The sequence below is a fragment of the Thunnus thynnus genome, chromosome 14 (assembly GCF_963924715.1).
Source record: "Thunnus thynnus chromosome 14, fThuThy2.1, whole genome shotgun sequence".
In the NCBI taxonomy this organism is placed as follows: domain Eukaryota; kingdom Metazoa; phylum Chordata; class Actinopteri; order Scombriformes; family Scombridae; genus Thunnus; species Thunnus thynnus.
The window spans coordinates 15,813,655-15,838,440 of NC_089530.1; the positions used below are offsets into that span (position 1 = coordinate 15,813,655).

Genomic DNA, 24,786 nt, shown 5'->3' on the forward strand with positions numbered 1-24,786 from the left:
CTATGCGGGAAGCGGCAGGGAAACCCAAGGAAAATGAATTGTCATCATTGAAATATAGCTTTAATATTGGCTCAGTGTGGCCCACTTGACAGCCAACATCCTACCATTTATATAACCTGCATGTACTGCTCATATATTAACAGCTCTTTGGGTTTTTCAGAGATTTTTTGCAAATTTGGGGTTTATTTCCTGGTTTGTGCGTGGTTTCTATGGCGACTGATGGATGCAAAATGTGACTGCCCTGTGGTGGAGGGGCGTGGGGAAGCCCTCCTGTCATTTTGGCAGCTGGTCTGCCTCAGTAAAATGAACCCCATCCCCCCAACAGCCCCTTACAGACAAAGGACAGGTTAAGAGTTGCTCCCATCCTCCTTTTCTGCATGACATCATGTTTATTTCACTCCACAAAGCCACATTAAAAAAACCTTCATTAGTTGATATTTTATTGCTAAAAACATTACATTGCCCACACTGTTTTACTGCTTTTTTGTTCTCTTCTTGCTGTGCCAGACATGACTATATGACCCACTGGGAGCCCTACATGGTCTTCTTCATCATCTAATTTCTTCCTGAGTTGTAAGATTAATATGTTTACTTGCTGTGTCTGACAGGCCTGTATGCGCCAAACTGTTCTGGGAAGAAACATGCAGGAGGGTTGTTTTTTTTTAACAAAAAGGTCTCTCAATAAAAACATACTGCTCTGGACCTCCAGTCTTTCTATCCCTGATGTGATTACGCCATTTGATATCCAATGTCTGTTTACTGTGATAACACAATTTTGCCTGTAAAAATGAAAGCAGGGCAGTCAGAGGAGCGAGGTCATACTCTCTTTCATGCTGCTGTACTGTTTTAGAGGGTGATGGAAGAATAAAGCTATTAGTGAGAGAGACTCTTAAAGATGGCTCCCTTCTTCTGAGAGGAAACATTCAATATGGAAATGGAGAAGCTGGAAGGGACAGAAAGCAGCAAATGTCTTTTTTTTCCACAAGTAGCTATTGGACTAAATGGAGAACACTGGATATTATTGTTGTGCTGCAAGATGATGCGCATACTGTCTGTGCTTCATAAATGGCATCATTCATCACCAGAATAGAACGCACACTGTCCTGCAACTATTTGACCACAGAGATGTCCACAGCTAATGAAACTGTTTCTAACTTTCAATGGACTCTGAATATCTGTCTTATCTGCCTTCTGTAACTACTAATTGATACCAGGAATTAGTAACTATGCACAAATGAGCACCATTAAAAAGACTCTATATCTAAAATAAATATAGCATTAAAAAGAAATGTTTTTTTCCCAACACAAACATTACATTTGGGGTGGATTGTAGATGTAGTTAGCCCTGAATGACTAACCTCCCCACTAGAGGGAAGTGTAGAGTGAATAGAGGGCCCTGTTAGAGGTCCATAGATTTATGGGCGCTCTTTGTTGCATTTCTCTTCTGTTCCCTTGTAACAGAGAGAACTTGTTTAAAAATTAACCTTACTATTTCTTGTGGTAATTTTTTAAATCTACAGTCCAATAAAGTTTTATCTTTCCATCTTCGTTTTCTTCTTTCCATTTTTCTTTTCTTGTCTTTTCCTTATTACTAAATTATGTTATTGTTGTCATCATCATTTTCTCTAATCTTTATCACAGTGGCAATAACTTTCATTATGTGGTGTGACATAATAAATGTCACAATCTCCTTCCACCAGTGAAGGAGATGTTTTGCTGTTTGACCTCTGGACCAACATGCTGTCTTAAGATGTGCTGTCAGTCCACAAAGCTGGCTTACCTCCTATGACGCCACCGCTGGGCTTCTGTAACTGAGATGCTCTCTGGTTCATGTATGAACTGTGAAGTTCACACGCACCTGTCAGTCACCTGCCTGAGCCAATCATATTAAAAGGGATGATCAGTCATGGCTGAGGCATAAGTAAACACATCCTCTTGAACATATTAGTCTATATTAGGCTACTGAAGTAATTTACTATTATTGCAAGCAGCACAGTGTGCAGTGCTAGTGTTATTTTGACCCTCATTTTAAATATTCTTTTACAAAATTTTCAACAAAAGGCTGTTTTATCACTTGTTGCAAGAATTGTCTTGCACATTTTTCAAGCAACACATGGCCACTGTGTATTTACTTTCACTCTTACTGGTCCTGTGAGTCACTGAAAAACTAGAAATTAAAAATTAGCTTTTCTTAACATTTTCACAATAGTTGCAACTGTTGAGGCCTATTATGGACAGATTTTTAGATTTTTACAGCAGAGTAAGAAGCAGCAGGGTGGCAGTGAAAGCTGTGTCTGCATGATGCAGATCTTTGAGGGATATTCTCATATGACGCACCACAACATCTGCTAGCCATCCCACCTGAGGTCAAACAACATGCCAACGGTCAAAGGTCAAAAGTTGAAGCACTACTTTAAACAACCTATAAACCCACAGGAAGGTAGAAAGATGTACACACTTGTAAATTGCAACCTTCAGAAGGACCTTAAATAAATTTTCTTGCTTTTGCACTCACTGTGTAATCTGTGATTTTAAAGGTAGTGCAGGATTGCACACCTTGGCTAGATATATACATATTCTAATTGTTCATGCATACATATAGGATGCAATAAAGTTAGATGAATAGATATGTGCAGTCTGAAAACAGACCCCAGTTCCTAATCAGTAACACAGGCAGGTCTCTCGTAAGCTTGTTAGCAGATGATTAAAAAGTGATGTTTGGACAGCCCTGCTCTCTTAAATCCGTCTTTAGCTCTGCCTCAGTAGTGAATGTGGTTTTACATGCAGGCAGGCATGTGGTCGGTCATGGAGTCAGTAAGGCACCGGCTGAAACGAGGCACAAAATTACTATTTCCATCCTGCCCTTGTTCTAATTTTCTGATGTGCAGTCTGGCTAAAAAAAATGCACTTAATATGCACAAAGCAGCCATGACTTGAAAACAATCTTTATTTACATTTTTGATGCCTTATACATGATTGCACATAAAATTGTTTACATTTCAAGCAATATTTGCACGATAGTCATGTTTGACTGCAGTGGTTGCATTTGGTGAGTTTCAGAGTTCTTATGTTGGTTCTTCTGTGGTCAATATCATGACAGAATCCAGCATAGAGGATGTTGTACAGATTGTAAAACTCCCAGAGGCCAATTTGTGATTTGTGATAGTTGGAAAGCAAACAAAAAAAATACTTGCATCAAAAACCAAAATACAATCAAATCTGACAATATCCTGCTATATGTTCTACCCATGTCACAAAGCTCTCTTTTAAAAAATCTATAAGACAGGGTTTGGAAAAATAAATCTTAACATTTCAGCTCTTTCAAAATCACAGCAAATTGCATAATTAATGTGTTCTTTCACACTCAAACAAAGCCATATCTCCTGTATAGTAGTACATTGTGTCTTTAGGCTATGGGTGCTGCACAGTGTTTCTACATGACACCTTCTTGTCCTGTAAATGACACTGGACTCTGGACATGCTGACTTCTGAGCAGGGTGGCAGTATTTTTACTTTATGTAAGCAGGGGACTTAAAAAGGAAAGCCATGGGGCTCCAACTGGCTTATAACAAATCCAATATAGTCAAATCTTCTTACATCTCTCAGCCATTTGCCAGGGACATATGCTTGAAATTTTGAAAGCACTACTTGCAAAAAAAAGAGAAGCAATTATTTATTTATTTATTTTTTTTATGAAGCTCTTCCTCTATAAAATGAGAGCAATTTATTGTAGTATTTATGTACCAAAAATATTCATATATATGTATATACTATATATATAACAGATTCAACTGCATCATATATACAGTCATATATTTCTATTCACATTTCAATTTAATTTCATCATGTCCAAAGCCAGAGTAAGTGAGCTAAATATCCTCATGTTATATTTGGCATAAATATTTATAATAAAATACATGTGGGCTCTTAATGATTGAAAGCCCTATTCTTTTGAGTTTTTAGTGTATACAAGAGGAATGTTTAATGAATGTTTTCATACTATTACATACAAGTGTTATTTACTCAAGACTGGTTCTAATTAAAATAGCTTTCTGTATCAGAAACACTAAATATTTCAGTATATAAAAATAATAATTTAGGGATTTTGCACATTAGAAGTCCCTCATCTGCGAACCTTTCCCTGCAAACTTTTCTCACATGCACATACACACACTGTACAAATAGACATCCAGACAAACATTCATAAGTACTTTGGCTGTCCTGGGGGTCTAGCAGATAACACATGTCTTTGACTTCTTGCCATCATCACCTGTAAAATGAACAAATGACAGTTAGAGAGGGGTGACAATGTAAATGTGGAATGAAGCAGGAGGAGCGAGGCACTGCGCTGGATTTCAGACATCAGCCCTCACCTTCTTGGTCTCCACCCTCCAGCCTTTTCTTCTCGTCTTCAATAGCCTTCATCTTGGCTTCGTGGACGTCTGCGAGAGCTCTCCACTCTCCCCTGTTGATGTTCAGCCCCTCAAACATGGGGCTGATCTCAGAGTGGAAGCGAGCAAACTCCTGCAAGCGCACAACAGACAAACAAGTGGGAGAGAAGGAGGCCGCATGAGGAACTTCACTGGAAAAAAAGGCAACATGAAGTATTCATAGGTTTGGATCTATACACACTCGATAATGTTTTAGTTGTGTATGAAGGTACCTTGTACACAAAGGAGCACACAAAATCAATGAAACCGCACTGCATCTTTGGCAGCTCATCGGCATGATTTCTATCCATCATTGGCTAAAGAGGAAGAAGCAGTAGATGATTATCATTTTGATGTCATGACAACATACAGAAGGACAATGCAAGCAACAGAACAAAGATCTTTCAAAGTTCTTACAATAGGCTGCTGCTCAAGAACTGTCCTTTCCAGGTCTCCCTGCTCCCAAAACTCTGCTGCCACCATCAGAGCAACCTAGGACCAACAGCACCAGTAAAGCAATGAGAATCAGAGGGTGGGTGCTTTGTTATCATGTTTCAGTATAGAAAGTCCAAAGACATGAACACACCTTGCTCTGAACCTCCCATGGCTTGGTAATGGCTGACAGGTCACAAGCTGTCATCATCATTGCCCTGTGGAAAATATGACAACACTGAAGAACATTTTTTGAAGAGCATCAACATGGAATAGACAGTCTAGATATGATAAATGATGTATTTACATGATAATTTCCTTCCTGGTTGGATTGTTGGAGATGTAGTTGATTCTCTCTTTCTCCTCTGGAATCCCCTCTACAGATTCCACAATTTTTTGGAACATTGTTCGCTTCCTGAAAGACAAGAAAGCTACTGTATCAGATCTTTCTGAAAGTTCTTGAGGTTCATTAAAAGTCGCTAAAACTGTTAAATACTACTAATGTTGACTGTAGGATGTAACATACTCTCAGTGCAACAAAACTTCTGATATTCCTTACTTGAAATAGAGGGCGAGATCAGTGGCAATTATGCAAACTTCAAACAGATGCTGCACCGTCTCAAACTGACGCTTCTGAAGGTTTTGGAAGATATTCAGCTTCTGTGAATGACAGCAGGAGAATGAAGTCAGACACCAGCCAAGATCTGAGCTCCCTCCTCAAAGATCCAACTGGACACAAAGAAATGTTTGTCTATTTCAAACCACCCACCTCATCCTCCATCAGTGTCTTACTGTACTCAAGATGATGTCGCTCCATAACCGAGCTGCTGTGCAGTTTTGCCAGTGGGGATGCACTCCTGCAAGAGTCCAGTGAAAAAAGGTTGGGTTTTTTTTGTTTTTTGATTCAATTTCTCAGTATTTATTTGTCATTGATGTCACCTTACTTTGTCTGGTAGAGATTGTTGGTTCCTCTGTGATCAATATCGTGGCAGAATCCGGCAGAAACCATGGCAAAGGCCTCAAGATCAGAGTAATACTTCTTCAGTTTACCTGTCTGTTGAGGATCAGAGAAGAAAACCCTGTGTTATAACAAACAGTAAAACAAGGAATAGAAAAACAGAAATATCAGTAAAAGAGGTCTGACTCACTAGCAGCAGAGTGAACATAGTTTGGCCAACATTGAAGCCATGCCTCCAGTTGTGGTAGGTGATGTCACGGTATCCCCTGCGAACGGTGTACATCCATCTTGTCAGGGTCTGCGCGTCAGAAGTGACAAAACAAATATAGCACCTCAGATCAGCCAAAGGCAACCTTACAACACATACACACAAAAACAGCAGCTTAAGAGGTGTGTTTCAGAGGCAGGTTTCCAGACTATACCGTACCTCGGCTTGGACTTTGAACTTCTCTACCACCCCGAGCTCAAAGAAGCAGCGGATGCCACACTTGATGAGGTCAAACTCTGACAAGGGGAAGTCGCTGAAGCGGAATTCCAGCAGCTCCACGTTCTTGGCTTCAGGGATGTTGGCTCTCTGCACATTGGAAACACAAACAATCATGATGGCATCACATTAAGGTCATGAGGAGCGCTGTAGTCTAAGAAAAAACACCACACATCACTGACACATCACAGTGCTCACCAACAGTTTGTACATCTCCTTCTGGTCACAGTCCTCTGGATCAGAGCCAAACTTCTCTTGAGTGTTCTTGCAGGGGGGAATGACAATTCAAAGTGAGTTTGATCTACTGTTCTGTTTTCAATCTAGTTGAAATAATACCAGTGAAGTGGGTCAGCTTACCAGAATGGACTGCACTTCATTTGGTGTTGCCTTTGTCTGGTACATGAGCATTTCCTGTGAAACTTCTTTGCTCCACTCTGTCCTGTTGAGTTTGTCGTATGTGTCGCTATTCAGAGTGGACCAGCCAAGGAATTGAGTTAGAGCCTAGTGACAAGAACAAAGAAAACTTCAATTATTACATAATTATTACTCAATTCAATTCTTAAAATAGCTAAATAAATAAAATAAGGAATATTACTAGTTTACCTAACTTGTTATAAGAATATTTGTAGAATTAAACATAAAACAAAGTTGTTGTTTGTTTTTAGAAATTATATAATTAAATGAATTATATGTATTAAAGCAGTTTGGGTGTATAGTATACACTATTAGAAAACTGTCTTAAACAGTAAAACAAGATAAACAAGAGCTTGATAGAGACAGTTTGCCGTACTTCTGTAATTTGTTCATCATTCTCGTCAAATGGTTTGCCGTCTTTTCTGTTGTAGAAAGTGGCAACACCAACAATTTCTTCCTTTTTGTTGACGATAGGGAGGGAGAGGACATTCTTAATCTTCCATCCAGTTTCATCCACTTCTTCTTTCTGTCAAATGAACCAAATTGAAAATCAAGATTATTCAGTCATTAACAGTCACAGTAATGTTTGCCAGATCTATAAAAAAACAAAGTGAATTTAACTGAAAGACGCATGGTCAGTAGTCACTGACTGTCTCACCTGAAATGAAAAGTAATCATCTGCTGCAGCATTCATCATGTTGCAGATCTAGGAGACATTAAAAAAAAAGTTATTACATGTGTGTTTGTAGAGGAGCAGATCAGTAACAATTACTCAACTGGAAGTATTCTACTGAACTTTTTTACCAAAAAATTTATATAACAAAAGTGGAACTTACAAATCCGTTCTCAGCCACATATGAGGGGAGTCCGCTGACCAGAGCCCAGTGATCGGCAGGAGGGCCGCTGTGTGTTCAGAGAGGAGTGAGTAACTGCATGTCTCTGACTGGCCTACAATTTGACCTTATAAAATGTGAAAATAAAACTGCATAAAGGCCAAGCCAGATACATGTGCTACAGTACATGAGGATACTTACGGGATAACTTTAATCTCCTCTTTGTCTTCCAGCAAGTAGTCAATAATCTTGTAGAAGTTGATTTCCTGAAAGTTTTAGACAAAAAGAGTATTTATTGATATTGTCATCATGTTCACACATTGGTGGATAAGAATAATATTACAATAACAAACCCGCATTGGACTTACTCTGCCATCAGGTGTCTTTGGGCCCTTGTATGGCTCCTGTTCTCCTAGTTTGATTGCCCACTCATCGAAGAATTCCTGGTGAAGAAAAAGGCCCAAATCATGTTATGTACTGCATTTTATAATTAATATAAATGCACAAGTGCAACAATCTTTCAAACTATGCTCTGTCACTACTCAAGTTACATTTTCCTCAACGCACCTTGTCTTTGGTCATGTCCAGGAGTCCCACAGAGTATCTCTCACACTTGATATATGTCCTCACTGTGTACAAGGCTTTGTGAAACTGCCTCTCAATATCCGTCAACTCCTCAAAAACTTTGCTGGCTGACCACAGCAAAACCTATGGCGAGGAAAAGAATTGCTGCTTATGACTCATTCCATTTATTATTTTAGTGCAGCTGTGAAAATTAATATTTCTAACTTGTAGAAGGCAGTAGAAATATTTTCCATTTTTGTCTTGGGGGAAACCAGAAGGAACAAGTGGATTATTGTTGTGTATTTTTACCTGGCTTCTCCTGGACTCTACATCCCACATGTAAGCAGTGTGGGCTTGGAGAACGACCACAGCGGCAAAGTTCATATACTTATTGAAGAGCTGCAAGGACAAAGAAGATGCATATTGCCTTATACAGTAAACATTTGTATTCAATATTCTTGAATGATGACAGATTACAGTCACTTTCTCTGACATATCTTCACAGTCCCTTGGATGACCTCAAGTGTCATAAAAACAAGGCAGAATAAAATGTCTGAGCTTCCCCTCCCTAATTGGATTACAAGTTGAGCTGTCATAATGGTGACCCAAAGTACAAAGTCAAGCTTTTAAATATACAGGTCAAAGACAGGAAGTTGCTGGGCTAAAGTTGGCCATTTTAACTCGCAAGTCAAAACAAAGTGTCACCTTCATACTGGATTTGTGTCTAACTACAAGTGGTAACACATGCAAGTACACCCTGCAGCCTCAATGGTATACTTTCAGCTATTCAGCACAGCCAAGTTCAGCCTGTGCTTGGTTTCGTCTTTTGTGAGTCACTCTGGCAAACGCACTAATAGTCACTATAAATACCCTGTTATTAAAAATGAACATCCTGTACACCCACCTCCTGATCACTCTTGGAGAATTCATCAGCACCCTGTTTGTTGAGTGCCATGATGACACCAATGGGTTCCTTTCCACTCATAAGGGGAGCAGTGAGCATGCATTTTGTGGTATATTTGGTCTGTTTGTCCACAAAGTCACTGAAATGAGAATCCTGAAAATAACACAAGAGAATGGTTAAAAGTAATGTGATAATACACCAACCACAAGATCAATGTAAAACTCATACATGCCTGCTGTGGCATCACAACAACAGAAATGACAATTAAAAGAAAAATTAAATATATGCTATATATTTGTTCTCCAGACAAAACTGCAGTTTAATGGGTGATGTGTGGCATGTGTCTTTGGTGTTTAATGAGACAAAATTACAACATTAATCTACGTTTTCTCAGATGTTTAATTAGTACAACAGTCTGGTTTAGTCAGTTTGTCCCCTAAAAACATATTGTTCAGCTCACCTTCTTCACATCAGCAATGTTCTGAGGCTTCTTGGAGTGTGCCGTCCATCCAACAATTCCCATGTCAGTGGGAAAAACAATCTCTACATTGGGGTTCACTATATTTCTATCATATGGAGAATTGTGTGTCACATCGAAGAGGATGGTGGATAGCTCAGGTGTTCCGTTACGAGCCCTGTAGCCAAAGTAGCTGCAACGATCAGCATGAATCAGCAGAGCAATCCTCTGGAGAATTCTATGCAGGGCTTTTTCCATCGGGTTGTTGCCCTGAATCTCCTTAATGAGCTCGAATATGAACTCAGCCTCCTGGATGGTAGAGACATCCTTGTAAGAGGCTGGGTCTTTGACCTGGACCTGGTTGTTGAAGGCAGCAGTGATCACATCTGCCTTGATTTTCTTTTCGTAGTACTCCTTAGCAAACTGTGGGTTGTTGTCAAGGAACTTCTCTACAGTGTCTTTGTCTCCCATTTTGTCCAAGTTTGGATGAGTGTTCCCTTCTGAAGCTGCACAGAGATGCTCCTCTCTGACAGGGTAGAGCTAGATGGAGGAAGAGCAGAGCAGTGAAGGTGGCCTACAGAAAATGTGGCGTTGCAGTCGCTATTGAGGCATCTCCCAAAGTCCTCTGTACACACAGGACCAAAGCTGCAGCTCCAACCGTCTCCACCGGGAACAGAAGGTAGTGAGTGGCTTACTAGGTAAGGGGATCCCAGGGGGCACTAATGACTGTGACGCAAGAGTCATAAAGCCCCTGAGCTTTCTTAACTTGTAAATCCAGCCACTTGTCATTTTAGTGGGGCCAATCCCATCACAGGTAATGATAGCTGGGTTATGGCATCAGTGGTACGACCTGCACTGTAGAAGAAGTCAAGACTGCATTGATTCTTCTAGGTTTTCTGAATATATCTGATAACATACCAAGTTCACCGATGCATATCTTCTGTAAATGTGAGGTCTATGCTGCTTTAGCAGCATTAAAAATACTGTTGATTCATTTAAAAAATTGGTAACCATAGTGGGGGAAAGGCCCACTGTATGAATTTTAGATGGATAAGGATAATACCATAACAATAATACTGGGCAAAGAAGGTCAGGGGAGTCACTGACCACTTGATAAGAGCTGTGTTTAAGTGTCTTATGGTGTCTGAGAAGCTTGGTATGAGAACCAGTGATTTGAGGACAGAATTAATAAAGAATTCAGAGCTTACATAGACCACGAATAGCGCTTCAAAAACACATGTTCAGCATCAGTTATGTTTTTTTTTTACACAATGCTATCACAATAAGAAAATTGGGACACAGACACAGAGGTGATGTAATTATATAGTGAAATCTGGCAACCTGAAATAGTGTAGGTCAGCACAAGCACTGACAGCCAGCGGCACCGTGGTCTAATATCATCTAAAGGCACTCCACCAGAGAGAAATGAGTGTTTTTCTCATGGGCTTGGCCCTCCTGGCCCACTGTGTACTTTGGTGAGATAGCAGCTACATTTAACCATTGACAGGATTAAGTGGGATTTCTAACTGCTGCTTGGAGTTCAATTACTTCGGTTTGCAGGCCAACTGCCATTCGTCAGTATGATCTGATGATGAGACACAAATGTGTTTCCCCATGCCAGAAGGCGCCAGAAGGCAAAACAAGACGATAACATGACCAAAAAAAAAAGCTTTCAATTTGATGCTTCAAGTTTTGGCACAATTCAACAATTAAGTGGTTGATGGACAGTGAAAATATCAGGGACAATATTATGGACTTTATTGTTCTATCCCTGACAAAGTCTGATATGTAGAATTTTATAATATATCAGACTGTTGTGAATAAACCTAAACAATAATAGTTAAACTTAATATGCAGTTAGTTTGTGAATACCAGATTTACTTTTTTTAAAGAATCAATTCAATATTGAAAATGTTTATGGCACAAATAGCTGACAGCTGAGTATTTCAGCTAATACTAACATGTGTTGTTTTTACCAATAAAGATACAGCACACAACATTTATTGTATGGCATTTCAAGGTAAGATACATTTTTGTAGAGTGAAAAAGAAATTACTGAAATTTAAGTGGTTAAAAGATGTATTACTAATCAGGAATGTGGCCAACATACTGTATTCTTTGTGAGTTTGAATTCCCTATTTGATGACACAATCAAGATTATCATGGATGCATTCCTTGTGTCCGACGGCTGGCACGAGGTCCTTCTCTCAGCGGTGCGACAACCGAGCGACAGCACACCCTGCGCCAGTTGTTCTTGAACTGGCAGATAGAGTAGAGGATGGGATTGAGGGCTGAGTTGGCCAGTGTGAACGTTACCACCCAGAAAAACATTGTAGATGAGATATGCGGGTGGCCCAGGAAGTTTCTTGCCAGGATGAGGAAGGTGATGATGAAAATAGGGCTCCACATGATTAAGAAAGAGAGCACAAGGACCAGCAAGGTGCGGAAGAGTTTAATATCCTGGCGGGAGACTTGGTACTCAAGCGAGTCTCCAACAGGGGAGTGACTGTCTCTGGGTTGGAGCCTTCGCCTACAACTTTTAATAATCTGGAGGGTCAGGGAAGAGGAGAAATCATTAATGTGATGGCAATGATAAAATCATATTTAATAATGCTGGCACTCTGTTCCTTGTGACATATGCTGTGGACAAAAGAGATATGAAACCAAATTGATTTACCTGTACATATGAAGTATGAAGTCCTTAATATTTGGTGACCCTAGTGTGTCTAAAACATTCATAAAGTCTTTCCAGAGCTAAAATCAATCTGTGGCTTCTCAGAATCATTTCCTATTGTCTGTATCATCTTAATGTCCACATTAGAAACACTGGTTGCACAATGCAATATTGACAGTGCAAAGATCTGAGCTCACACACACGCAGGTACCATTTTCAGCTTCAGTAATTAATAGAGCACACGCATCTTTGTTTCCACAATGACCCAGAATTGACAAATATTCACAGAGGGTACAAAGAGAAATGTCAATAAATCCGTAAATGAATGGGTATGACCTGGCATTAAATGCTGAATGAGTGATTGACATGGGAATTGTTGCACAGATTTAAAATTTAAAAAAAAAACCAACCAAATTTAAATGAACAATATTCATCAAACAAGTAGATCAAAAGTACTCAAGCGTAAGGGAAGCAAATATTCAGTCTCCAGTGATAAGTCTGACAGACAGATAAATGTTGCTTCCCTTTTATTTTTGACCTCAATGTTCCAGTTTTATAGGTGATAACTAGTGATCCATTGACCAAGCCACCCAGAAAATAAACCCACCTGTAATATTTTGCTGTAACTGACCACAATGACGAGTCCTGGCAGAAGGAAGCACAGAGCTGTAAAGGCTACATTCCACACAATCTCTCCAGTCGTGTCAGGCCACTTGAGAGTACAGATGTGGACACGTTCCTGAGGAGAAGTATAAAATATACACAAAATAAGTACTTTAAAGAGCAGGGAGCTTTCCTTTAATTGACCATTCTTACCTGCTCAGGGAAATCTACTTCCATCACAGTGAAGAACACACTGAGAGGAATGGATGTGAATGCAGAAAAGGCCCAGATGAAGGTGAGGGTGGCTGTCACCATCCTGGGGTTCAGAGTGGGGACAGTCTGCAGCTGGAGGATAGCCTGGACTCTCTCCACACTGATGGAGGCCAGGGTAGTGATGGTGACACAGCCGCTCACACAGATAACATACAGCACAGTTTGACAGGCTGCATAGCCCAGCGTCCAGGACACGGTCCACCGCACCGCCACAATCAGTGGGATCATGCTGACAAACAGCAGGTCGGCCACAAACAAGTTGAGGGTCAGGATGGTCTTGTTGGCCAGCAGTCTGCGTTCCCAGGTTACCAGGGCTGCCGCTACTGCATTCGCTGCCACAGAGAGCAGGAAGACAGTGGAGATAACCAAGGTCTCGACAATAGCGGTGGCAACGTGATCAGAGTGGTGCGGCTCAGAGAAGAAGGAAAAATATGTGAAGTTTGTCAAGTGGAGAAAGTGAGTGTGAGGGTTTAAATCCATATGGGCTGAAAAAGGTTTTTATATCCGAGATGCGTGTTAATTTCTCACAGAAAAGTGAATGGGGAGAAGATGCTGATAAGGCATTAAATGATACAAGAGAAGGGGGAGGAGGAAGAGGAGGGTTGGAGGGTGGCGACAGGCCTTTTTGATGCTGTTTGCTCTCCCTGAGAGGTAGACAAACATTACAAGATGTTCTGCATACTTCATTCTTTTATTCATTTTTTTATTCTGTGCCATGTCACCTTTCCTTTGCCTTTTGTCTGTTTTTGCACTTTCCCAACAACATCAAGCATGGTTAGACCTGTGCACTGTGGGCTCTTTCTTTAGGGATGGCTCTCAATTATAGCACATTAGTTTGTTATTGACAGGGATTGACACGACTTCCCTGCAGGTTTATCCAAGTTCTAATCTTCAATCAGTGCAGCTGTTGAACAACAACACTGTGTAAATTACAAATTAGCTGTGATCTAATTAGTTAGACACCACTTTTATTTACGCTGTGAATCAGATTACCAGGTTTACTTCTTGAGTAGTGTTACATTAACTAATCAGTAGCTGTCCTAAGAATATATTTTTTAAATCTTGTTTAAACCTGGCAGGGATAGATTTTAAGAAATTAAATTTACCTAAGAAATATTTGTTTTATAAATTACCTAACACACGTGCTCCTTTCTCTAAAAGTATTTTGTTAGGTCAGGTGTGGATAACCTAGAAGGCCACAGGAGAAACCATGGGAGAAACACCCTCTCGGCTTTAAGTCTGCCTCTTAGACAGGCTAAGCTCATATTCTAACTTTCCATGAATATGTTTCCATATAAAAAGTTCCTGAAAGTACAGTAAGTAAAGAGGTGCCTAAACCATATTAGCATCTTTTTCTAAAGCTGTTAGCCTGGATTTAACTCTTGGTGTCATGTTCTCTTTCAAAGCCCTCCGCCACTGCACAGACCTCTGACTCTCCATATTGTCGGCTAACAATACTAATCCATGTCCTGAAATAGCACAGGACAGGGATTAACTTACACAAGCTGTTTTGAGCTATTCATCTGATCTGAACAGTGTGAGACATGGGAGGGGACAAGACCCACAGTAACACACACCACACCAACAGTAGCAACATTATCTATCAAAGTATCACACAAATAATTTATTTTTTTTGTAAAAATACTTACAAAAAATACATATATTCTAGCATGGAAGTATGTAGAACACAAGAATACAAACTGTGCAGTTTTAGTACAGCTAGCCAAAGCTTTAGTGGTTCAATACTCAAGAGGTACAACTCCAGCAACTCAAAACTAGTTTATTAACACAAAACATCTGGATCAAAACCAATCCATATTATAAAGGATGCAGAAATGAGGAGTGTCGAGGCTCAGCTCAGTCTAGAGAGATTTCTAGGTGGTTCATCACTTCTCAGTAGTGACTGGCAGGATACTCGGCCCGGCAGCCGAGACACTCCAAGAAGCTTTTGTTCAGCAAGCTGCTGTGAGGGGAATGTCAGGTTGTTTCTGGTGGGCTGTTGGGGTGGGTGTGTCACTTCACATGAGCTGTGATCTTGCTGGTCCCTCTAAAAAATTGTCATCCATCATTTGCGTTACAAAAGCTCTGGGTCATTAAGTCACCTTTTAATAGTTCTCATTCTTAACCACTAAAACTTAAAAGCTGCTCTAATCAATATGTGTTATACAAATGCAGCCTCATCATTCATTTGAATGAAACCACTTTGGTGATGCAGCGGCAAACCCCCACACTGCAATTGTGAGCACTTTTTTGGGACACTTTTACTTCACTTATTGGTGAGATAAGAACAGACGAAGTAGTACAGGCCATCAAACACTTCAATATTGGGAATAGCCCCGGTCCAGATGGCCTGGCCACTGAGTTTTATTAGGTCTATATTGATAAACCTGCTCACCTCCATGTATAATGAAGGTCTTGATTTGCTTATCATATAAAAAATGTGATGAATCTAATACAGATAATTATAGACATCTTACTATCATGAATACTGACTATAAAATATTTGCAAAGATAATTATAAATAGTCTTTAAATCTGTTTAAAGCAATTATAAATGTGTTCTTATTGTAATTAAACACCCCGCCAAATTTGAATGATTCAAAAAATCACCAAGTATATATAATTAGGTTTCAAAGTCATGGAAAGTTCAGCTTCAGCTCAGCTCAAAATTGTAGTCCCCTGATAGCCTGCCTGCATGCGAGGCGTTTAGGGAGCATCGGTAAATTGTAGCATCTACCAATAGTCTGCATGTTAGACATTTAGGGCATGGACACTGTTCTCTCTAGGTATTGAGAAATCGACCCGTTCCAAACAGGGATGTCTTGAATGGGCACTGCACTAGTGTGTAGAAAGAAGAGAGGCAGACATGGTCGTGAGTATAAACTAATACATGGAGATTTTATTACACAACACAAACATTTACAGATAGATTGGAATGTTCTACCGAGTAAAATAATTTTTTAAAAAGATTAATGATATTAAATATGGTGAGTTAATTAAATATAAAAATCTAACTAATAACACAGTAGGTAATCACTGAAGTGATAAAAAAATTTAAAAATCAGAGAGCATTAGAGGTATTCAGTGGCTTATTTCTGTTAACAGACTTCCTGTTAGAGCCGTTGTTTTGTGGAGTTGTTATGTAACAACAAAAGAATGTCCCATGATTTATTGTAATGATGATGAAACACAGCAACACCTCCTGATGGACTGTTACAGAGCTCAGGAGGTCTGGTCTATACTACAAGGCCTTGGATTAGTATTTAATCTAAACTAAAACTCTGTCATGTATGGTCTGCTGGAAGAAAAGATGCCTTCCAAACAAGAATAACTGTTCCAACTGATCATCAGTTTAGTGTGTGTTAAACTGTGGAAAACCAGATGTGCCATGGTCATCAAACAGACTGTGACTGACAGCGACATGGTCATTAAACATGTGCCTGCTGACCTCAGAAGGAAAAAAACTTTGGATAAAAATCAAAACCTTCCTTGGCATGTGCTGTTCCCAGACTGACCTGAATAGTCAGTGAACTCTCTGCTTTTTATCACAGAGCACTTTATAACTATTCATTGTATTTGAGATTTTAGTCTTATGCATGAGTTTTTTCTCTTTGTTTTGTAAATTGTGAACTGAAAAAGCCCTTTGAAAAACACAGCCCTTTGTGATTTAACGCAGGGCTGTTCTCAGTCTAAACACCCGATAAGGAGCCTTTTAGTGTATTTTGGATCATTGTTTTGGTTTTCCATAACTCCCCTCTCATCAACCTCTCTCCAGCTGCAGCAGGCAGTTGTTTCCAGCAAAACAGCTTCCATATACTGACTGTAAGCTACCTGCACAGCAACAATGAGGAGACATATATTTAAAGTGTCTAGTTGGTGAACATAGAGGATAATTTGACTAAAGTTAAACAGTTAGATATTTTTCTCAGGAGTTGGTGGAGACTAAAAAAGAAAGTAGAGTGTATATTAAAAATCACAATACACCAACAATGCACCTCCAAATGAATTTAATGCCAACAATTAATTAATGTCAGTGTTTAATTAATTAATGTCAATCTTTGACTGTTTTGTTACATGGTCTCTGGTTTTTTGCAGCATCTTCAGAACTCTGAACATCTGCTTCTAAAATTAAGGAAATTGGCACTACAGTGAGGAATATAATAAAGTATAGGTGTAGGAGTAATAACTTCTGAATAGAAAGAATTATCTCCCTTGCTCATGTGAGGGCTGATATTTTCCCATTTAGAAAGCAAAGAGGTAAAAGTGTGGCATTTCTGAATAAGTCAGGCTTGGAATCACAAAGACTAGTGGGTGGATTAAAAAACATCCCTCAGTTTCTAGTTAATACTAAGGATTTATTCAAATAAGTTTTCAAAGACGATGAGGGACCAAAACTGAGATGATTGATACTGAGCGAGTGTGCCTGTCATACCTGTTGCTCCAGGTCTGCAACTCTTTCCTGGTCTGCATGGTGACAATTTATCATGCCTGAGAAGAGAGAAGTTTGTTTTTTTGTTTTTTGTTTTTTTTAAATTTAGGGTCTTTCTTCGCTTGTATGATCAAAGATTTATAATCCCCACCTACTGAATAAACAATTCTATGAAGATCTACTTTCAGCTCAAAGTCAGTTGACATGTGCCTCTCCTCATCCAATTTGCCCCAGAGGTCTTTGATCTCATCCCTCAGCTGTTGCTCTTCATCCTCAGAGCAATGGTGATGAGTCTGCAGCTGCTGCTTGAGCTCATCCACCTGCCTCTTCCTTTCCTCGCATCTATACATCAATTTTTCTGCCATATTGCTGGCTACCATCCTAACTTTCTCCCACTTTGAACAGGACTGTATCAGTTACTTTTAAGCAGCAGACATACCGGTTTTGGGTTCTTTTCAGGTCCTGGTGGGTCATGTTGACCTGCTCCCTGAGCACCTCCAGCTGATCTTTGGCTTTTTGCAAGAGCCCCTCACAGTACTCCTGCATCTGACTAATTCCGTGCTCCTCTGTAATGAGAAAAGGAGGATGAAAATGAAAAGTTGAAAAAAATAACACATTCACATACACAATCAAATATGTTACATACAGCCTTACACATGCACCATACAGTAATAAAACACATGATTTTGACAATGCAGTGCTATGCCACAGACTCTCTTTCATAGCAGGCTACTTCGGAGAAATCTAGAAATCTTAAAAACCTTGTTGTTACAGTCTGTTGCCCCTTGTTGCCTGAGTGTCCACTGCCCACTGCCCCTCTGGCTCACCATCTGAATAGTCTTTATTGTGCTGCTGTGAGCGGGCCTGATTGGCTTCATTCAGCTGCTTCTTCAGCCATAACATTCTGTCCAGAAGTGCCCTCGCATAGGCCTCTCTCTGCTGGTCATATTCCAGCCACTGCTTGTTCGTCTCCAAGGCCTTGGGAGACTGAATAAAAGAATGAGAGACACATTACAGAGACAGACAGACGTGCCAGGCGGATGGCTCCAAAGCACAAACACCCAGCAAGACATGTACAGTATACTGTAAACAGGCACACGTCCTCACTTAGGAACCCACACACACACACACACACACACACACACACACACACACACATAGACATAGTAGAGAGTAAAACTAAAAGTAAAGTATTATTGGAAGCTGGATTGGCTAATGATGGACAAACACCAGAGGAGAACTTTTCCAGCTATATGGCAACAAAACAGTACTTACATCTCTGAGGTGATTTTGGAGCTCTACTACATTACTGGTGGACAGCTGTTCATTTGAAGTGCAGACCTATTAGACAACAGTAAAATACAGCACAGCTTGTATGTAAATGAACAACTGGTTTTACCCAACTACCTGCAGTTTTGCATGTCATAACAAGGCCCAAAACACAAGCACAGTAGGATTTAGAGCATCAAATCCAAATGTGTTATGACCTGTAAAATATCTACGTTGTCACAGTAACGGCGCTGTACGAGGAGATGTATTTTTAAAAAACAGAACATGTATTCTTCCTCTAAATGGCTTCTCACTAGTTCATATGGATGTCACTAAAAATATATCTGCTGCCATCTAGTGGTGTAAAACTGGTAGGAGGCGAGAGTCGCTTGGTAAATCAAACTCAGTAGGAACCAAACGGCAACCATCACTGTTTGAGGTTGAAGCTAATGCAGAAGTTTCTTAAAGTGCAGTGTCACTGACAGCCGCTAAGTCAGTCATTTTTAAAATCTTTCGATTGGATTATTAATACTAAAGCATCAGTGTATAAGCAGAATGTTACTGTTGTACCTGCTGGAGGTGAAGCTAGTTTCAACTACATTATATATATTTAGCTGTCATAGAATATCAGTCAGAGGGACCAAACCACTACTTTTACTGCAATACTTTTACTCCATCAAGCTGATAATACTTATGTACTTTTTACTTACTTTTACATATAAGTAATAAACATACACTGTAAAAAAAATATGGACATAGTCACCGTAGAGTTACCCATTGGTTGGTGGACTGCTGTTTTGAGGCCTTGAGTTTAGTGATTTGACCCACACCATCTTGGATATGGATTGGAAGGAAATAACAATGGAGCCATTGACTGTATATAAATATTTATATACAGTATACTGTACTGTATATAAATATTTATATACAGTCAATGGAGTTGATCCTATTGCTAGCTGCTAGCTTGGTTAGCACGGTGCATTTACAGTATGGATGTAGTTAACTGTGATAATGCTAATGCTAATTTCCACTTGTGAAAAACTTAAAACTTAAAACTATTAAAACTAAATGTATTTATCAGAAAAACTGAACAGCTGACTCCTTACAGGGTTTTTTAGTACAACCAAATCCTGAACCAAAATGTTACAATTAACTTTCATGAACTGAAAAAAAACAGTGAAATAGCGGCAGCTATGCATATACTCTGTGAATCTGGGGTTACACCATGGTTATGTTACATTATCAACGTTGTCACTGTGGTAGAGACTTGTTAATCACAAGGTAGCCATGCCCTAAAACATACTTTATCGTCTATTTTACTCTAAATGGGACCATAATTTACAAAATAAATATCATGCTGTCTTGAAGAAGACAGTTTACTGGAGTAATAAATCAAGTGAGAAGTAGGGTCATTTTCTCATAGACTTCCATACAATCTGACTTTTGCAACCAGTGGAGTTGCCCCCTGATGGCAATTAGAAAGAATGCAGGTTCAAGGCACTTATACATTGGCTTCACTTTTCAGACCGGGGCTGTGGTCGAAAAGTACGTCCTAACATCTTTTCCTAACCACTTTTCCTTGACCTCAATGGAAATGTCACAAGGTCAAAGAAAGATATGAAGGAGAATTCATAAGGACTTAGGAAAAGAAGACGGTGCTAAGAGAAACACTTTACACTAGGCTACGTAATTATGCGATGGTGGATGTTATTGACATGGGTCTGCCGTGGTTAAACTACAATGTTCTGAAGATGAACTACAAAAAGCACAACTTAGATACCCTTCGACTCTTCTGCCTCTTTATTAAAAGAATCTAGGTCAGCAGAGTCATTAAATTTCATGTTTCAGTTTGACATTTGATTCACACGAGTGCAGTCAGATACGGCTGAAATCCTGCATGCTGAAATCTCTGTCAGAAAACTCTTATTGTGTTTTTTGGCAGACTGTCAGAAACTCAACACTGCTGTAATTGATTGTTTCAATCACGGCAGAGTGCACATAACCGTCCCTCCCCCATCCATTCTAGCACCAACTGTGCAGCAAACGAAAGAGAAGAAAAAGAGAGGGAGGCGTCACTGTTAAGAAGTGTGCCACCTCTTGACACATTTTTTGTTAAACAAAATCAGGATGAAAATGTTGTTAACATTAACAACATCATTGAGCTTTCAGTGTTGGCTGTAAGACCACTTACCAATTCTACACTGAAATAAAATCAAACAAGCAGAACATATATTTTTTCAGTATTTTATTGACATTTTAACCCTCCTTATGTGTTGGAGAAAGGTTTGCACCTTTAGTTTTAGTGGGTCAAATTTGACTCGTGTTTGAATTCATTAACAAGCACTGAAACAAACATTAATTATCATCCAGTAAAATGTTTTATCTGCTAAGTGACTTATTATTTTATTTAACTTACAATGTACACATTGTTTTGAGTTTAAAATAGGCAAAATGTATCTATTTTATTTCTTATGATGAACAGAACAGGCAAGTTATTATTATATTATTATAAGACCATGAGAGGCCAATGATAAACAAAATAAATCCCAAAATAACTTGTTTATATTTTTTATGTGTTAAAATGAGCAATTATTGTTATATCTGTTGTGTTATGGGTCAAAATTGACCATATATACTCCCCTATGAAGAAAGGAGAAAAGTCAATTTATTTTCCAAAAGCATTTTATTTTGGTCAATTGCACAACAAGTGTCATCTCTGGCATGGTGTGTGTGTGTTTGTGTGTGTGTTTGTGCGCTTGCATGCTGTGCCAGTTGTGCGGTGAGATATGAGAAATAAAGCATGAGAAAGCCCCAGCCTATATATTGCTATACAGCTGGGGAACAGGCGATATTTATGTGTGTTTGTATCTATGTGTGCGCATGTGTGTGTGTGTGTGAGAGAGAGAGAGAGAGTATGTGTGTGTGTGTATCATAGGGGACAATGGTCCCCAAAAAGGACCTAGGTCAGCGTGTGTGTGTGGGGTGTACTATCTTAGTAGCACTATGGATTTGTCCTCTTTCTCTTCTTCAATCCCAGTAAGTGGCGGAACCTTTTCCATATTGAGGACTTCTTAGTTTTTGTGGGGAGATTTTCTGCTGAGACACCGACCTCGTCCAGTAGCTCAAGGGCCTGCGAATCACAAAGGGGCTCCTTTTCCTGCTGCACCACCTTGACCTGTAGCTCAACAGTTTCCTGCTGAAGGTCCTGAGAGTTCTCATCCTCTGCCTTAACGTTGGCAGTGAGTTTGAGGTTGGTTGAAGTCAGCTCTTTGAGTTGTGATCTGAGATCTTCCAACTCTTTGGCAAATGAGCTCTCCCTCTCTGATGCATTTTCCTGCAGGATTCGGATTTCCTCCTCCTTCTGCTGATGCAGACGATCCTTGGCAGCACTCAGCTTTTTTAAAAGCTCCAGATCAGTTGAAATCCTTTCTGCATGAGATCTTCTCTCCTGTTGCAGCTCTTTCTGTAGGTTATCACTTTTTTCTTTCTCAAACTTGAGCTCAGTTTCATACTTGAGCTTGATCTCATTGTATGAAAGTTTTATCAGCTCAAGTTCTTGTTGCAAACCCATGTTCTTATCTTGTTCCTCCTTGATCTGTGCAGCAAACCTTTCTCTGCTGTTGCTGTACTCGACTGTCAGTGCTTCCAGTTTTTCCAGTGTCTCCACATTTGTCTTCTCAGGCTCATCTTGAGCAGACTTCACATAGCTCAAAACATTATGGAGCTCTTGCAACCGTTCTGCTTCTTTCCTTGCTTTCTTCTCCGCCACCATGAACTTGTCCTTCAAATTCCTCTCTTCCTCCAACTGTCTCTGCACCTCATTCAGTTGTTGGTTAAGCCCTTTTCTTATGGATGCATCCTGGTATCTCATGGCGCCCTCTCGAGTCACCAAACCATTCAGGTACTTAATCTTTTTGTGGAGTCCCTCACATTCTCTCTTAGCACCCTGCAAGGCCTTGTTTGTCTCCTTCACCTGCTGGCGGAGAGACTCTATTTCTTTATTCTGGTCCTCCAGCTTGGCAGCAAGCACCTTGTCCTTGTCTTCATAAGTTTGGACTTGAGCCTTCAACTCATCTTCTTGTTTAAGGAGTACCTCCTCTGTCTCACAGTTCGGCAACATACTGGCTGACTCCATTTTCTGGTGGATTCAAGCTGTGGAATCACAATCTGTGGTTTTAGTCTGTCTTAAACAGTGCGTCTCTGATGAAAGATTTCTATCAATTATAGGTGGGTTCACTCTGATGAACAGGGACTATATCTAAAAGGTCTATGTCTTGGTGCCAACTTGTATCATGACATTCACACTCTATGATGTAATAAAGGTCAGGGAAGATGATGGAAGCATTCTCATGATGTCATGAGTTGTGGTGATGGCAAATACCATGATGATGTCAAATTCAAATTCAAATAAGCTTTATTGGCATGACAGATCAGAAACCTATATTGCCAAAGCAGTACAGAAAATTATAAACATTGACAAATTATTAATAATTACACAATAATATGCAAATATCAACAATAATATTAAATACAATATATAAAAGGCATTTTTTTAAACAAATATCTATATACCATGATGATGCGTATTTTGGTCTACACCTTTTAATCACTGCATTCCAACAAGGCGTATACAAAGCATTATACATTAAAGTACATGGTGTAAAGGGTAGGCAAAGAATGGTTTGCTGGGTAGTAAGAAAAGGAAATAACAATGAAATGAATAAGATTCCAGAGAAAGAGAAAGGGAGGATACATGTGAAAAAAACTGAAAAATCTCTATAAAAAAGCTCTTTTATGATGTGTCACCTGCCCTACAGCACGTCTTACTTACACACACACACACGCACGCACGCATGCACACACACACACACACACACACACACACACACACACACACACACACACACACACACAAACACACACACACACACACACACACACACACACACACACACACACACACGAAAACAGGCCTGAGGTGGGAATACACTATGACTGACTGAAAGTGAACTATTTAGGATGTAAATCTATCAGGGGAGGCCATGGCTCTGGAAGCCCTCTCTAAAATCTGCAAAAACACTAAATTCTTGGCAAGAAAATCAGGGTTGTTGGATAGATCAACTCTTAAGATGTTAGCTGGATCATTAGTTTATTGTGACTTTGACTATGCTGCCACCTCCTGGTTTAAGAGTACACCACAGCACATCAAAAATAAACTCCAGATGGCCCAAAACAAGTTAATTAGGGTTGTGTTAAAGTTACCTCCCTGTACACATCTTGATTCAGCATATTTTCAATAACTTAACTGGCTTGCAGTTGAAGATAGAGTCACACAAATCAAGTTGGGACTTAACTTACCCATGAAATTTTTCATAACAAGGTCCCCAAATATCTGTCCAACTCCTTTAATTGCTTCAGAGACAATCACAACTATGCAACAAGAGGCAGCTCAACAGATTTGATTCTTTTTAGATTCAAGAATTCAATAGACAAAAATACCTTTTTATACACAGCTGCAATTGGAAAATTTACGGTAGTGCTGAAACTCATTGAATCAGAGAGAAATTTTAAGAAGGCGATGAAGAAATGGCTAGTAAATAGTCTCTCAGAATAGGGACCTTGCACAAATTAACTCACACATTACCTTGCAGAGCAGTAATACAAGCAATGTCACAAGAAGCAAATAGCACAACCTATGTTTAGACTGTAAGCTGTGCTCTGTGTGCAGGTCTCTGCAGATCTTTGCAGTGGGACAGCAGGCAGAGTGAAACACTTTGATCCATTCAAAGCAACGATCCTGGATTTCTTATTGTTATTAGCAAGGACACATGGAGAAAAACAGGAAAAATGCACCTTATGGTGGAATATGTACACAACATATACGTCGACATATGAACTAATCACTCCACCTCTCCTCCAGGTACCATTGTTACCATGGTAACACACAACAGTGACTCTATAGGCTCTGTTGAAGTTCTTCTGTTGCGTCCCTTTGTGAGTAATGTGTAAATAGGCAACTGTTTGCTGACAAATTCACCATAACAACTTTATAAGGTGATCATG

The 24,786-nt window shown here is 39.6% G+C and overlaps 3 protein-coding genes across 5 annotated transcripts; all 3 read right to left on the reverse strand.

Moving 5' to 3' along the window:
- Positions 1–2,929: 2,929 nt before the first annotated feature.
- LOC137197072 (cone cGMP-specific 3',5'-cyclic phosphodiesterase subunit alpha'-like) lies at positions 2,930–10,151 on the reverse strand. Its single transcript, XM_067610182.1, has 22 exons — positions 9,480–10,151; positions 9,020–9,172; positions 8,425–8,514; positions 8,119–8,259; positions 7,920–7,994; positions 7,753–7,817; positions 7,555–7,621; positions 7,377–7,424; positions 7,095–7,244; positions 6,662–6,805; positions 6,503–6,568; positions 6,248–6,394; positions 6,011–6,118; positions 5,807–5,916; positions 5,632–5,719; positions 5,422–5,522; positions 5,170–5,277; positions 5,017–5,080; positions 4,848–4,922; positions 4,664–4,747; positions 4,374–4,524; positions 2,930–4,270 (listed from the first exon to the last, which is right to left on the reverse strand). The coding sequence occupies exons 1-22, from the start codon at positions 9,945–9,947 to the stop codon at positions 4,230–4,232; spliced, it is 2,544 nt and encodes an 847-aa protein (XP_067466283.1). The 5' UTR covers positions 9,948–10,151; the 3' UTR covers positions 2,930–4,229.
- Positions 10,152–10,312: 161 nt separating this feature from the next.
- LOC137197073 (free fatty acid receptor 4-like) lies at positions 10,313–14,508 on the reverse strand. The gene is made up of 3 exons (XM_067610183.1): positions 12,967–14,508; positions 12,758–12,889; positions 10,313–12,023 (listed from the first exon to the last, which is right to left on the reverse strand). The coding sequence occupies exons 1-3, from the start codon at positions 13,504–13,506 to the stop codon at positions 11,637–11,639; spliced, it is 1,059 nt and encodes a 352-aa protein (XP_067466284.1). The 5' UTR covers positions 13,507–14,508; the 3' UTR covers positions 10,313–11,636.
- Positions 14,509–14,637: 129 nt separating this feature from the next.
- On the reverse strand, positions 14,638–19,116 carry LOC137197074 (centrosomal protein of 55 kDa-like). 3 transcript variants are annotated; one of them, XM_067610185.1, is made up of 6 exons: positions 18,942–19,113; positions 18,730–18,795; positions 18,282–18,441; positions 17,894–18,020; positions 17,458–17,513; positions 14,638–15,073 (listed from the first exon to the last, which is right to left on the reverse strand). In XM_067610185.1, exons 1-6 carry the CDS (start codon positions 19,008–19,010, stop codon positions 15,045–15,047), a joined length of 507 nt encoding a protein of 168 aa, XP_067466286.1. In that variant the 5' UTR covers positions 19,011–19,113; the 3' UTR covers positions 14,638–15,044. The 3 variants fall into 3 exon arrangements, with proteins under 3 accessions (XP_067466286.1, XP_067466287.1, XP_067466285.1); XM_067610186.1 differs by lacking the exon at positions 17,458–17,513 and having other exon boundaries at positions 18,942–19,116; XM_067610184.1 differs by lacking the exon at positions 14,638–15,073 and having other exon boundaries at positions 17,360–17,513; positions 18,942–19,116.
- Between the last annotated feature and the right edge of the window lie 5,670 nt (positions 19,117–24,786).

Coding starts and splice junctions, on each gene's coding strand:
- LOC137197072 (XM_067610182.1), bottom strand. CDS start 9,947: ATGGGAGACAAAGACACTGTAGAGAAGTTCCTTGACAACAACCCACAG. Junction 8,260..8,424: donor TAGAGTCCAGGAGAAGCCAG/GTAAAAATACAC, acceptor TCCTCGCCATAG/GTTTTGCTGTGGTCAGCCAG. Junction 7,245..7,376: donor ATGATTACTTTTCATTTCAG/GTGAGACAGTCA, acceptor TTCATTTGACAG/AAAGAAGAAGTGGATGAAAC.
- LOC137197074 (XM_067610184.1), bottom strand. CDS start 19,010: ATGTTCTGTTTTTTAAAAATACATCTCCTCGTACAGCGCCGTTACTGT. Junction 18,796..18,941: donor ACAACGTAGATATTTTACAG/GTCATAACACAT, acceptor GTTGTCTAATAG/GTCTGCACTTCAAATGAACA. Junction 18,021..18,281: donor CAATAAAGACTATTCAGATG/GTGAGCCAGAGG, acceptor TTCTCATTACAG/AGGAGCACGGAATTAGTCAG.
- LOC137197073 (XM_067610183.1), bottom strand. CDS start 13,506: ATGGATTTAAACCCTCACACTCACTTTCTCCACTTGACAAACTTCACA. Junction 12,890..12,966: donor AAGTAGATTTCCCTGAGCAG/GTAAGAATGGTC, acceptor ACTTCTCCTCAG/GAACGTGTCCACATCTGTAC. Junction 12,024..12,757: donor GTTACAGCAAAATATTACAG/GTGGGTTTATTT, acceptor CTGACCCTCCAG/ATTATTAAAAGTTGTAGGCG.